Source organism: Thalassophryne amazonica, chromosome 4, assembly GCF_902500255.1.
Source record: "Thalassophryne amazonica chromosome 4, fThaAma1.1, whole genome shotgun sequence".
NCBI lineage: Eukaryota > Metazoa > Chordata > Actinopteri > Batrachoidiformes > Batrachoididae > Thalassophryne > Thalassophryne amazonica.
The window spans coordinates 60,325,125-60,340,301 of record NC_047106.1 but is presented as its reverse complement, the minus strand read 5'-3'; the positions used below and the strand labels follow the sequence as shown (position 1 = coordinate 60,340,301).

The following is a 15,177-nucleotide window of genomic DNA, read 5'->3' as shown; positions in this document are numbered from 1 at the left end:
TCTAGATTGGACTACTGTAATGTTTTATTTTCTGGTTTACCGCAGTCCAGCATTAGGGCTCTCCAATTGGTTCAAAATGCTGCAGTCAGACTTTTGACACGAAGCAGAAAGTTAGACCACATTACACCCATTTTGGCATCCCTTCACTGGCTTCCTGTCCAAGTGAGATCAGATTTTAAGGTTCTGCTACTAGTCTATAAAATTGTTCACAGACTGGCACCGGGCCCGGGCTTTGCGTTCTCAGGGTGCAGGACTACTTTGTGTCCCTAAGGTGAATAAGTCTGTGGGTCACAGACCTTTCTCTTATCGTGCCCTTGTTCTGTGGAATGATCTCCCTGCATAAATTAAACAGTCAGATTCTGTGGAGACTTTCAAGTCCAGACTTAAGATGCACTTATTTTCCCTTTTGTATGGCTAGCATACTGGCATAGTAGAGTTCTACGCTTTTTACTCTTTTAAATGAATTTTATTAGGAAATGGAGCATGCCGCGGCCTCAACTTTACCTAAATTCTGGGTCTTTTAGTGAAGCTTAGGGCTAGTGGCCGGCGATCACCTTAGTATTTCCTGTTTTTCTTGTTGTTTAATGGTAGCAAATTATACTGTATTTCTTGTCTTTCTGATGCCTGATTCTGTTTTTTTTCCTCTTTGTTTAAGGTGCAGCTCCATTCAGAGATGGGAGTTGTATTCGTGTTGGCGATCCTCCTGTCCTGTGCGCCAACATCATTTTCTGTATATTCGTTTTGTGAATTGTTTTGTAAATTGTGTCTGTAGCATGGCCCAAGCAGAGGGTCACCCCTTTGAATCTGGTCTGCTTGAAGTTTCTTCCTCAGAAGGAGTTTTTCCTTAAGCCACTGCTGCCCTGGGTGTTAGAAAGGTTAGACCTTACTTGTGCGACACGCCTTGAGGCAGCTCTGTTTTTGATTTGGTGCCATACAAATGAAAATAATTTGAAATTGAAAAATCAGGAAATATTGGGCGTGAAGCAGGGCGCACCCGAGATAACCCTGTCAATTGCAAGGCCAATATACATACAGACAAACATATTCACTGTCTCAGATTTGAGGAAGCTGGAATACCCAGTAGGAACCCACGCAGACACAGGGAAAACATACAAATTAGATAGGATTCGAACCTGGGTCCTTCTAGCCGTGAGGCTGTATAATATTACACTGTGCTGAATTAAAAAGAAAAAGATAAAATATGATTACAGCTGTACTTGAGTGTTGGTTATCATTACCTCGATGCTTCATATTTCCTCTCACGATAAAAAGTTCTCTTCTTCATTAAGTAAAGGAGGACCATGTCACAGAAGAAAGCTCCCTGTTAAATTTGGCACCAATGTAACTTTCACAGTGGTGAGACACGACAAATCCTTTGCAGTTTATTCTCATACATACACACATACTTACAGCACCCATCAAAGCAAGTCCTGCACCTAAATTGATGACTGTTGGGATAATGCTGAACATTCCAGCCTGGGAATGATAACAGAAACATTAAATTAGGTTGAAATATTATTAAAGGATATTCACCTTCAAAGAACTTAAATGAAGGTTTATTTGTGTTCAATATTCAAAATGCCCTCTAACCCTAAGCCTTTACTCACACTCTAATCCAAATTATAGCCATAAGGGTTAAATGAATGATTTATTCAGCACACAAAACTCCTTATAAAAAAAAAAAAAAAAAAGATTTTACAGTAGCACATTTGGGCGAAAGGGTGTAGGCAGAAGCAAAAGCTTATATACACCCACCCCTTTTACTTTTTTATATATATATATATATATACACACACACACACCTAATACATACTCATCACAACAAATACAAAAAGAACAAAGCACAGACATTTGAGATTAATCACTGAATGGAATTTTCTCATCACAACAAAACACAATGCAACTCAGGGACTTAGAAATCAAACATATATCATTAATATATAAACAAAACAGCAATGGACCAAGGACTGAACCTTGAGGCACACCACATGTAATCTTCAAAAATTCTGAGTTTATCCCACCAATATGGACACACTGATGCCTGTTTTGTAGCTAGCTGCCTATCCAGTCATGTGTCAAAAACCTGTCAAAATTATAAATGTCAGTTGACTTTTTTACTTTTTAATGTATGGACTATGTCAATTTCTTTTTCATCTGTTTCATTAATAAACATTGAATTCAAAATTATATTGATTGTTTTGTTGAACACATTTAGGGGATACAATTGAATTAGCTAAAAAGTTTACCCAAATTAACAAAATTATCATTGAAGTGGTCAACTATAGGTTTATTTTCCTTAATGATTGTGTCTGTAGTTGCGTAAAATTAAGCTGGATAGTCTTTAACAACTTTTTTCTTTTTGATGATTTCATTTAAAAGCTTCCAAGTGCCTCTAATATTGGTTTTATTTTTTCTAATAAATCACTATAATACTGCTTCTTACAAGCTTTCATAATGTTAGTTAATTTGTTTTTGTATATCTTATATTTACTTTCAGCATCCTTAGTTCTAAATTTTATAAATTGCTTATAGGTACAATCATTTTTTTTCTTTTTACATGCATTCTGTAGCCCCTTTGTGATCCATGGCTTATCAACATTTCGTTTGTTACCAACTTTAGGGACAAATGGGCAGTGTTTATCATATAAACTGGAAATAATAGAGATAAATGATTCATATGATTTGTCTGTGTCCTCAATATAAATGTCATTCCAGTTTTGATGCAGTTAAGTTCTAAGTCCATTATATTCCTTATTAAATTACTAGTTTCATGATGATCATTTTTATCGATTGATGAATTAAAGGCAGCAAACACTGGCAAATGATCACTGGCATCACTAAGAAGTAATCCACCCGTTAAGTTCCCCACAGTAACGTTCGTTAATATATTATCAAGAAGTGTTGCTGTGTTCATAGTTATCCTGCTTGGATGTGTAATTATTGGATACAGTCACAGACAAAACACAGAATTTATGAATTCCGTTATTTGTGATTGACTATGTGGATTTAAAAAAATCTATATTGAAGTCTCCGCAAACAAATACTATGGTTACCAAACATATCTCTGCGCAGCAACATGACGGGAACATATTTTAATCAATGTAATATTCTATACTTAAAATCTTTGTGTTCAGACATTCTTGTTCAAACATAATGTCTTGATAGATTATATTTCATATAGTCACAATGAAAACACATTTTGCCTACCTTTCCATGTACCATGATGTTAAATACCACACCATAGACTTTGAATAGAGATCGATAAGTCTCACCGACAGCATTTTTGTAATACCGAGTGTGTCTGTGGAAACAAATAAATTATGTACTGCATACAAGCATAATTAAAACAAAATAATCATAAATGCAATATTGTCTCGACCAGTGTCTAAAGTTGAGTTCACCTGAAGTTAAATCCAGATGCAATGGTCTTGTTGGAGACATTGATGTCCAGCCGAGTGAAGTGATACTTCGGATGGCAGTTAGAGTAGCCTTTGTCCAGGTCACAGTCCCAGTCTATCATTATGGCAATGGAGCCGCCCTGGAAACATGGTGTAATTTGATGATTTCAATGTGGACACTGGTGCATACTTCTTTTAAAGCATCTAAATGCTCACAGCATGTGCAGGTATCAAACATTCTACAGACAGATGTCCTTCATGCTCGTAATTCAGTCTATTTAGTCAGGATTCAGACAAGCACCAAATTTGCACCATCTGGTGTCCAGATTAAACTTCAGCATGTTTTGAAACAGATTTAAAATAAAAAACTTGAGGATCACTTAAAACTCTATGTATAGATGTTAATTCTGTAATGAGCATTATTTGTTAAAGTAATTACTTCCAGATATGCATTTCTTACATAAATGTAGTTCAGCCTCGATAATATTAAAAGCATTTCAGAATTTAGCCTTTTCCACTGTGATCCTAAACTTGAAATGTGCAAGTTTTGCTGATAATTGGAAATTGTTGTGATGGAAATGTGCCAAAATAATAATGGCTACAAAAATAAAATGATCGAATATTCTAAAACAAGCACAGCAGATCAATCCTTTCCATCTCACCCTGTCCTCTGTATCTTCCTCTGTCACACCAACCACCTGCATGTTCTCCCTCACCACATCCATAAACCTCCTCTTTGGCCTCTCTCTTCTCCTCCTGCCTGGTGGCTTCATCCTCAGCATCCTTCTCACTATATACCCTGGGTCCCTCCTCTGCACATGTCCAAACCATGTCAATCTCACCTCTCTGTCTCCAAACCATCCCGCCTGAACTGTCCCTCTCATATGCTCATTCCTAATCCAGTCCATCCTCATCACTCCCAAGGAAATCGCAACATCTTCAGCTCTTCCACCTCCAGCTCTGCCTCCTGTTTTTTGTTAGCACTGTCGTCTCTTAACAAAGTCTTGTAAACTTTCCCCTTCACTCTTGCTGATATTCTTTGGTCACAAATCACTCCTACCACCTTTCTCCACCCACTTGACCCTGCCTGCACTCTCTTGGGACCTCTCTACCACACTCTCCATTACTATGGACAGTTGCCCCCAAGTATTTAAACTCATTCTTCCTTGTAATCGCACTAAGTACTCTCAGAGTAAACATTGCACCTGTAGTGCTCTTTCTTGGCATGAAACCACATTGCTGCTCAAAGATCTTCACCTGTTTTCTAAGCCTACACAGGAAAATCACCTGTGTTAAATTAACAATTAACTGGGTCTGATTGTGTGGTTGCTTTCTCTTTATTACTGGTGGGAAGCGCATGTGGTTAGTGTTTTGTTGTTGTTTGGGGTTTTTTTTTTTTGTAAAAAATTAGGAGTTTTATGAATGTGGAGCAAGCGCTTCAGTTATTTTTTGAACTGAGGAAGATGGAGCGTGCAGCGCGTCGTCAGAGTCTGAAACAGACAGTGAGGATTCTGGTGCTGAAAGAGATGATCCCTCCACAGATGAGGACGCAGACACCACTTCAGCAGTCAGCAGATTTCAGGCTCAGAGAAGACCAAGAGTCCAGGTTGATACACTTTCAACCCAAAGTCCAAAACACCTTTTTCTTTTGTTTTTGCAACTGACACAATTAGAACAATTTGCACCAACACCAATAAAATTGCTGCAAAAAACAAGGCATTAGGGATTAGGCATTAAAATACAACTGGACAGATATTGAAATGGAAGATCTGTACAAATTTTGTGGACTTCTGACATACATGTCGTTGGTGCCACTGCCAAGTCTCCAGGACTACTGGAAACAAAATAATATTTTGTCTGTGCCCTTTCAAGCGAAAGTAATGTCCAGAGACAGATTTAGATTGATATTCTGCAACATCCACCTAAGTGATCCAGACAAGGATGTGGAAAATTATAGAAAAAGGGAACATCAGGTCATGACAAACTGTTTCAAGTCAGGCCTCTTTATGATGACATCCTCAGTGCCTGCCAGGCTTATTACCACCTGAGGAGGAAGCTGGCAGTGGATGAAAGGATGGTGGCAAAAACTGGAATGACAATATTTGAAGGACAAGCCAACAAAATGGGCATGAAACTTTTTGTCTTGGCTGCTTCAAGTAATGGCTACACACTCAAGTTTACCATTGACACTGGCAAGACTTTGACCACAAGTGAGCATACGATGTGGTCATGAACCTGATCCAGCCATCCTTGCTTGGTACTGGGTTCCACATTTACATAGACAATTTTTTACATGAGTCCCAAACTGTTCATGGACCTGGCTAACATGAAGTTTGGGGCATGTGGCACAGACAGGGAGAACAGACGAGGATGCACAAAAAAATCTGAAAGAGGATTTATAGGATGGATAAGAGAGGGGCCTCTGGTGTTTGTAAAGTGGATGGACACACGGGAGGTGTCTGTGTGCTCCACCAGCTATCATGCATTTTCGAGTGAGACAGTTTGGAGAAGAGTGAGGGATGTAAAGGATGGATGCTGGATGGTGAAAGACATTCCCTGTCCTACCCCAGTGTGGGCTTATAATAAAAACATGGGTGGAGTTGACCTATCTGACCAGCTCATCCATTACTACTCCACCCATCAGAAAACTGCACGCTGGTACAGGACAGTGTTGTTGCACTTCCTTGACATTGCAACCATAAATGTTGCTCTATAAGAAAGCCCTCCATAAAGCTAGGACATCTTTCTACTCATTACTAATTGAAGAAAATAAGAACAACCCCAGGTTTCTTTTCAGCACTGTAGCCAGGCTGACAAAGAGTCAGAGCTCTATTGAGCTGAGTATTCCATTAAGTTTAACTAGTAATGACTTCATGACTTTCTTTGCTAACAAAATTTTAACTATTAGAGAAAAAATTACTCATAACCATCCCAAAGACGTATCGTTATCTTTGGCTGCTTTCAGTGATGCCGGTATTTGGTTAGACTCTTTCTCTCAGATTGTTCTGTCTGAGTTATTTTCATTAGTTACTTCATCCAAACCATCAACATGTCTATTAGACCCCTATTATTTAATGCTTCGATCTTAAATATGATCAATCTATCTTTATTAGTTGGCTATGTACCACAGGCTTTTAAGGTGGCAGTAATTAAACCATTACTTAAAAAGCCATCACTTGACCCAGGTATCTTAGCTAATTATAGGCCAATCTCCAACCTTCCTTTTCTCTCAAAAATTCTTGAAAGGGTAGTTGTAAAACAGCTAACTGATCATCTGCAGAGGAATGGTCTATTTGAAGAGTTTCAGTCAGGTTTTAGAATTCATCATAGTACAGAAACAGCATTAGTGAAGGTTACAAATGATCTTCTTATGGCCTCAGACAGTGGACTCATCTCTGTGCTTGTTCTGTTAGACCTCAGTGCTGCTTTTGATACTGTTGACCATAAAATTTTATTACAGAGATTAGAGCATGCCATAGGTATTAAAGGCACTGCGCTGCGGTGGTTTGAATCATATTTGTCTAAGGTTAATTATGGAGTTCCACAAGGTTCTGTGCTAGGACCAATTTTATTCACTTTATACATGCTTCCCTTAGGCAGTATTATTAGACGGTATTGCTTAAATTTTCATTGTTACGCAGATGATACCCAGCTTTATCTATCCATGAAGCCAGAGGACACACACCAATTAGCTAAACTGCAGGATTGTCTTACAGACATAAAGACATGGATGACCTCTAATTTCCTGCTTTTAAACTCAGATAAAACTGAAGTTATTGTACTTGGCCCCACAAATCTTAGAAACATGGTGTCTAACCAGATCCTTACTCTGGATGGCATTACCCTGACCTCTAGTAATACTGTGAGAAATCTTGGAGTCATTTTTGATCAGGATATGTCATTCAAAGCGCATATTAAACAAATATGTAGGACTGCTTTTTTGCATTTACGCAATATCTCTAAAATTAGAAAGGTCTTGTCTCAGAGTGATGCTGAAAAACTAATTCATGCATTTATTTCCTCTAGGCTGGACTATTGTAATTCATTATTATCAGGTTGTCCTAAAAGTTCCCTGAAAAGCCTTCAGTTAATTCAAAATGCTGCAGCTAGAGTACTAACGGGGACTAGAAGGAGAGAGCATATCTCACCCATATTGGCCTCTCTTCATTGGCTTCCTGTTAATTCTAGAATAGAATTTAAAATTCTTCTTCTTACTTATAAGGTTTTGAATAATCAGGTCCCATCTTATCTTAGGGACCTCGTAGTACCATATCACCCCAATAGAGCGCTTCGCTCTCAGACTGCAGGCTTACTTGTAGTTCCTAGGGTTTGTAAGAGTAGAATGGGAGGCAGAGCCTTCAGCTTTCAGGCTCCTCTCCTGTGGAACCAGCTCCCAATTCAGATCAGGGAGACAGACACCCTCTCTACTTTTAAGATTAGGCTTAAAACTTTCCTTTTTGCTAAAGCTTATAGTTAGGGCTGGATCAGGTGACCCTGAACCATCCCTTAGTTATGCTGCTATAGACTTAGACTGCTGGGGGGTTCCCATGATGCACTGTTTCTTTCTCTTTTTGCTCTGTATGCACCACTCTGTATTTAATCATTAGTGATCGATCTCTGCTCCCCTCCACAGCATGTCTTTTTCCTGGTTCTCTCCCTCAGCCCCAACCAGTCCCAGCAGAAGACTGCCCCTCCCTGAGCCTGGTTCTGCTGGAGGTTTCTTCCTGTTAAAAGGGAGTTTTTCCTTCCCACTGTAGCCAAGTACTTGCTCACAGGGGGTCGTTTTGACCGTTGGGGTTTTACATAATTATTGTATGGCCTTGCCTTACAATATAAAGCGCCTTGGGGCAACTGTTTGTTGTGATTTGGCGCTATATATAAAAAAAAATTGTTTGAATTGTTTGTTTGTTTGAAATGCATTCATCTTGCATCGTGAGATCAGCAGTGTCAAGCAAGTGCAGCCCATGACACACAAGGACTTTATGGTGGACCTTGTGTGTCAACTTTGTGGCACGGACAAAAACAGGTGTTGCACAGAACACGAGCCAGAACCACATTCCTGTGCCCATTGTGACATGCAGAGATCCTCGCCAAAAAGCCACAAAAGGCAGATTGAGGTGCCAACGGTGCCTTCAGGTGGACAACAAGAGAAGTGACACACCATGGAAGTGTCAGGCCTGCAATGTGCCCCTGTGTGTTGTGGTGGACAGGAACTGTTTTTTTTTTTCTCTGAGTGGCACAAATAATGTGTTGCATCTTATTTTGACATCTGATATCTGACATTTGATTGTTTTGTAAATTGTTTAGCATTAGCATTTCTTGCACTGTATGTTTTTGAAATGTACAATTTCTATTTACATTCTAAATCTTATTGTGATATCAACAAACATAACAAATAACAAACATAAACTTTTTTCTACTTGGATTTTGTGTTTTTGTGTGGTTTTAGGTTCACTGTGTTAATACAGTAGGTCAGAATGAATGAGAAACTGTAAAGTCACACAGGTGAGGTTGTGCTGAAAAAAATGACACCAAACAAGGCCAGGCAAACATGTTTTAATACATTATAAAGGTAAAACTAAAAGTAGTCAAAAACGACCAATTATACCCTGGACTCCAGAGGATTAAAAACAGGAACCAGCACACTTTTTCTCCAGTCCTCAGGCATCCTCTCACTTGCTCACTAAAACAATTTGGTTACAAACTCCATTGCCATCTCTTCTAAACATTTCCATGCCTCCACTGGAATGTCATCTGGACCGACTGCCTTTCCACTCTTCATCCTCTTCATAGCAGCCCTCACTTCATCTTTACTAATCCATTGCACTTCCTGATTAACTCTCTCCATATCATCCAGCCTTTTCTCTCTCATTTTCTTCATTCATCACCTCCTCAGAATTTTCCCTCCAACTTCTCAACACACTCTCCTCACTTTTCGGAACTTTACCATCTGTATCCTTTATCACCCTAACCAAAATTTCTTCCCCTCCTTCCACTGCCTGTCTCATCTGCTCACTGAATTTCACACAACAGTCTTCTTTCTTCAGCTTCCACCATCTGATCCTTCTGCTGCATTTACACATAACGACATTCTTGGTCGCTTATCATGAATGTGATGATTCGGGGCAGAGGCATCAGGTGTCCCCAGGAACTGTTGCAACCTGTTACCATGCATTATGATTAATGGCACATTTTGCTAGTGAATTATCAGGAATCATTACGCATGCTCAAGAATAATGTCCCGCGCTATTGCGTGTAACAGTGCATAGTTACGTTCTGTCACGTTGTCAATCAGGCAAATTGTCTTCTTTTTCCTTCTGCTCACAACGTACCTGTGGGGCATATGTACTGATGATATTCATCATCACCCCTTCAAGTTCAAACTTCACACTCATCACCCTGTCACACACTTGCTTAACCTCCAACACACTCTTAACATACTCTTCCTTTAAAATGACCCCAACACCATTTCACTTCTTATCCTTACTATGATACAACAACTTGAACCCACCGCCTATGCTCCTGGCCTTACTTCTCTTCCACTTGGTGTCTTGCACACACAATATGGCTACCTTTCTCATTTCCATCATGTCAGCCAGCTCTCTCCCTTTACCAGTCATACTGCCAACATTCAAAGTTCTAATTCTCACTTCCACCCTTGTAGTTTTCCTATTCTCCTGCTGTCTCTGCACACATTTCCCTGTGCTTTTTCTTCCTAGCCCAGCACTAGTCCAATTTTCATCGGCACCCTGTTGGGCAATGGCACCAGTGGCGGTCGCTGTTAACCCAGGCCTCAACCGATCCGTATGGAAATTCAATTTGTACTCTGCAAGGTTATTTTGGCTTGTTTTCCGGCATATGCCGTTCCTGACGCAACCCTACTCATTTGTCTGGGCTTCGGACCGGTGCTTAGAGTGTACTGACTGCACAACCCATGTGGCTGAGTTAAGATTTTTTTTTAAATGACTAATTAATTCACTTTTTCTTTTTTTCTACCACAGGATAGAATAAAATTAATTAAACTGTAGTACTTTCATAAAATAATCATGATTTTGATTATGGACAAAATAAATTGTGAACATGTACATTACAGCAACATAAAGTCTGCGATGAATGACAACAGGCTTATTTGGATTCCAGTAAAATCTTAATAGTCCAGGTTTGTTTATCTCAAGTGAATGTGAGATAATGTGTTTGAGATTGTGTAACTTGGAACACACAACTAAACTGAAAAGGATGAACATGAAGAGTGTGATATTTACTAATGTTGCCATGTCCTGGAAGTTGTGTCCAGCTCGCTTGGCGATGTCTCCCAGGCGAAAGATGGGGCAGTAGCGGGAGAGCTGCTCATCGTAGCGACAGTTCTTTAAATAGGTGTCATCAGTTGTTTCAAGAACATTGGACCTCAGAATTAAGTAAAATGAATATTATTACACTGACTAATTGCTATGCCAACTATTAGCATCATAGCTGTAAACAGGTGTTTAAATGGTGATTATATAATGAGTGGTGAACAAAGTAGACTCACTTTGAAAATGAGAATTTGGGAAACTGGATGAAATTCTTGATATAGATGGTGAAGTTTTCAGCATTTGTCAGCAAAGGCCATCTGCAAAACAAGTGGGATTGTCATTGGGTATAACTTCAGTGGAATTGTAAGATCCTGCAGGATGTGCTGAGTGGACTCAATTAGCAAATTATAATTATTATTTTTACTTTTGTCTGACATATCCTCATAAACTCTGGGCAAATATTTGATAATGTCTATATTAAGGTATACTACAGCACAGATCTGATGATTCATGGAGTTTATATACACACAGTATATAATACCAGGACACAGAATATAGACTCTATATAAAAACCTAGAAATGGACAGGCCTCAGTCTGTATGTTTCATGGCCACGCAAGCTTTGCTCGTCTTTCCGTAGGAGAATTGTCAACTGACAAACATCAGTAAAGACTTGTAGCCTTTCTTAATGGCCTCCTGTTCATCTCCTTTAATTCGTACTGGCCGGGTTCAAAAATAATGAAGCCAAAGTGTGACATAACCATCAAAATTTAAAAGTGGTCTTTTTTGTGAAATGTTTCAGTCATTGCTTTAAAAACATGATGTTTTTTTTCTAGGAAATGACATTTCTACCTTACAAAAATGTATTACTGTGTGTTAGTATGAAGCACAAACAAACAAACTGACAAAATACAAGGTTATTTTTTTAACATTCAACTTTAAATGATAATGCTAAATATCAATGTCACACAAAACTGATGAAAAAAGTGCTATTTTGCAGGTAAATTTCGTGCATCTCTCTGGAACCGTGCGGAATTTTTCCATGAAAATTTCAGTACCTGTCAAAGAGACTGTAGGTAACTCACAGATAAATCTGGATGGTGCTAAATAAAATAATGGCTTGTTCATGACAAATGCAATGCAAATCAGCAGTTAGGCTTCATTATTTTTGAACTAGGCCCTATGGGGGCATTTTGTCATGTGAGTGCATAAAGATAGGGCCACAACTTCTTTCTTCCACTTCCCACCTCTTTTGTAGCCCTGTTTTCGCTAAATTCTTTCAAAATATCAACTTTGCAGTGCTCCTAATCTTCAATATTTACGTTGCTATTAGTGCTAGTGTGTTTTGGGTAGTGGTGAACTTTGACCTGATCCAGCATGCACCACACGTGCTGAGATGCTGAACTGGCTTATACACTCACACTTTAGATCTGGCCTTTTTCAGCAGTGGTTGATTCTTGGTCTGTCATGTTAGAAAGAGTTATATAAAGTTACACCCCTACCAACAGTGCCATCCTCTGTTTGAGATGGGTTTTGCATGTATTTCAAAGCTAAAATCAACAATAATGCTGAGAAAATAATGGTGCATGTCTGCAATGGTTTTCACATTTCCACATTTTTCCTTACTGTGGTTTAAACATTCTTTCAACGGGACACCATCCATAGATTTCGCATGTACCCATGGAGTTTCCATCCATTCTTAAGCATCGGCCAGTCATGACTCCTGTGTGATGCAGCAGAATGAAGCATGACGTTGTGTGTCACATCGCACGTAAGAAAACACATCATTTGTTGGCATTTACAATTCTGATGGTCTATGATTACTACGGAGCCCTGGAAATGTCATCACAAAATGCTTTGGATGTGGAGAGAATGTGTGCATGTTTTATGGTGCGCTCATTTTGTTATATTGTGCACATGTTTTATTATATTATACGCTCATTTTATTATATTGTGCGCATGTTTTATTATATTTTGCACATGATTTAATATGCATATGTCACGGACATGAATGAGCGAAGCCTGTCAGCATCTCACCATGTCATAGACTTTATTTTGAGTAAATGCTTCAGCAGAGCATTAGCATAGCAAAAACCTTTCAGCTTCTGGGGGGATCCGCTCCCCCCAGACTCCCCACCTTTTTAAGCATTTTTCTTTATTTGCCTCTCACATACCTGGAAAAGCTCCTCGCCATCTAATCATGTCATTTAGGTCCTTTAGATTTTTTCAGGAAACTTGTTCTTGGGAGCATGAACATGACTAAAACCTTTCAGCTTCTGGAGGGGCTCTGCCCCTATACTCCCCAGCTTTTTAAACATTTTTCTTTTTTGCTTTTCAGCTGACCCCCCCCACATTACAGCCCTCTTAACCCCCTGCCACTTTAAGCTTTTTTTTTTAATGTAGATGTAAATTAATATTCAAAGTTTTCAGCTAATTGACAGTAGGGCTGTACAATATGGCCAAATTATTGTATCTCAATATTGTCATATAAATTGTCATGTAAATGTCACTTACGTATATATAATATGCTGTCCATATTCTTGAGCTGCATAGCTGGGTAGGGAGAGTTCCCATGAGACAAAAAAGCTTTTAACCTCCCATCCCTGGTTCTCAAGACCAGGCACCTAAGTGGCTCGAGTCTCTCTCTTTTTTTTTAAGATAGTTAGGTGTACCTTAGTAAACACCAGTATAGTTACATTTGTAACGTACAATAGAAGATATAGAAGAATTTTCATATCAATGTGATATACGATATGTCTATGATTTGACACAAAGTGCAGCAACAGTTAAAATTAAACATTCTTAAACAAAACAGTAATAATACCACACTCATTTTGCACTCATCATAAGGTTAGGATACTGTGCCCTCCAAAAGTAATGGAACACTTGGAATTTCACACATTTTAATTTGTTTATGCCATTTTAAATACAAGAAAAAAAAAGTTTCAAAAATTATCTTCCTCGAACTGAAAGCAAATTTCTAAAACTTGATAAAACCTGTAAATAATAATCAGTTTTATTGCCACTTTTCTTTAGACGTCAAGAAATGGAAACATGATAAGTGATAAGAATGGCGACAAAGGTCAGTTTCAGTTTGTACAGGGGTCAAAAGTTAAAGTTGCTCCATTAATTTTGCTCCAGCTGTATTTGTGCTGAATTTGATGATTGTATGACCATTTGAAGGATTGTTTTAGTTATCTGCTGCTTTTAACAACCTGGACCTCATTTCTGGCATAAAATACGGTCATTTACTCACCAGTATAAGTTTGGTGTGATTAGAAGTCCATTGAGGCTTTTCAGGTTTCAAATCCCGTAAAACCTCAGAGAGGTCGCTGCGCTGCGAGAACTGCATTGAGACACTCTGATCACGTTTCACTTTAACCGCTGCACAAGGACAACACAATTAACATCGCAACATAAAACTCTTTTTATATTGTGCCTAAAACTCTTGTGAATATATTCTCTGGGTTTTCAGATGTTGTTATTGCGTTTATTTTATGTAAACATGCGAGAATCACAGGCTGTCTCTCCGTTATTTTCAATGGGAGCTGCTGTGAGCTACGCTCGCTTCCTGATCATGTCATTCTGGAGAAAAGTGAAGTTTGCTCTTTAACGTCTTGATTATTGTTCTTTACAACACTGTTTGTCCTCTTTGTTCCAGACTAATATATATAATATGTCTGAAATTCGGTTTTCGCTTATTAAATTCCATGCAGATTAAACTTAGCAGACATGGATTTTTTGTTATAATTGTTTTAGCAAGTTTTCAGGGTATCATGCAGCAGTCTCTTATTAACGTGATGAAAAGCATAAAAAATGACATTTTTGTAGTATAATATTAATTTACAATTGTCATCGTGTGGATTCTCTATGTTGTTTTGACTGCAGCGACTCTCTGACACACAAGGGATTATGGATTACGTGAAAACCCCGAATAGCTCAAATGACATGTTCAGTTCAAATCTGACGCAAACGTTTTTCTTTTTCTTCTAAGGTGGATTAGAACTTTTTGTGGTACACAGCACCAACTACTGGACAGGAGGAACCTAGCAGTCAATGTGACTGATTTGAAAATGCAGACGTGTGGTGCCGTGACATGTCAATTATCTGTGTCCCATCAGATTTCAGAGAGTCCAGTGAAATCCCGGCCTCTGCTCTAGCTCCACCCATCCCAGGAAGTGTTCAACATTTCCTGTTTCATTGTGAGTGAGAATTTGGCACTTCCTGTTTGAGTGTGAGCTTGCCACTGAGTTCCCGCGAGATTCCATGGGGTCTTGTCTGTCAATCCAGGAAGTGTTTGACATTTGAAATTTCCTGTTTTACTGTGGACTTGAATTTTGGCACTTCCTGTTTAGGACGCTCTGTACCATGAGTGAGCTTCGCGCCACTGCGCAACACTTCGCTCGCATTATATTGTGCGCACGTTTTTTATTATATTGTGCGCTCGTTTTATTATATTGTGCACAGGTTTTAAGCATCGTTTGAGTA

The 15,177-nt window shown here is 38.8% G+C and overlaps 1 protein-coding gene across 1 annotated transcript in view; it reads right to left on the bottom strand.

Moving 5' to 3' along the window:
• Nucleotides 1–1,184: 1,184 nt before the first annotated feature.
• LOC117509178 (P2X purinoceptor 5-like) overlaps nucleotides 1,185–15,177 on the bottom strand; it is a 39,832-nt gene continuing 25,839 nt past the window's right edge. Inside the window, exons 5-11 of the mRNA XM_034168926.1 lie at nucleotides 12,316–12,412; nucleotides 10,927–11,007; nucleotides 10,661–10,802; nucleotides 3,402–3,538; nucleotides 3,208–3,301; nucleotides 1,411–1,476; nucleotides 1,185–1,321 (exon numbers count right to left, since the gene is read on the bottom strand). Of these exons, the coding sequence (XP_034024817.1) occupies nucleotides 1,235–1,321; nucleotides 1,411–1,476; nucleotides 3,208–3,301; nucleotides 3,402–3,538; nucleotides 10,661–10,802; nucleotides 10,927–11,007; nucleotides 12,316–12,412 (704 nt within the window). The 3' untranslated portion in view covers nucleotides 1,185–1,234. The remainder of the gene's footprint in view (nucleotides 1,322–1,410; nucleotides 1,477–3,207; nucleotides 3,302–3,401; nucleotides 3,539–10,660; nucleotides 10,803–10,926; nucleotides 11,008–12,315; nucleotides 12,413–15,177) is intronic.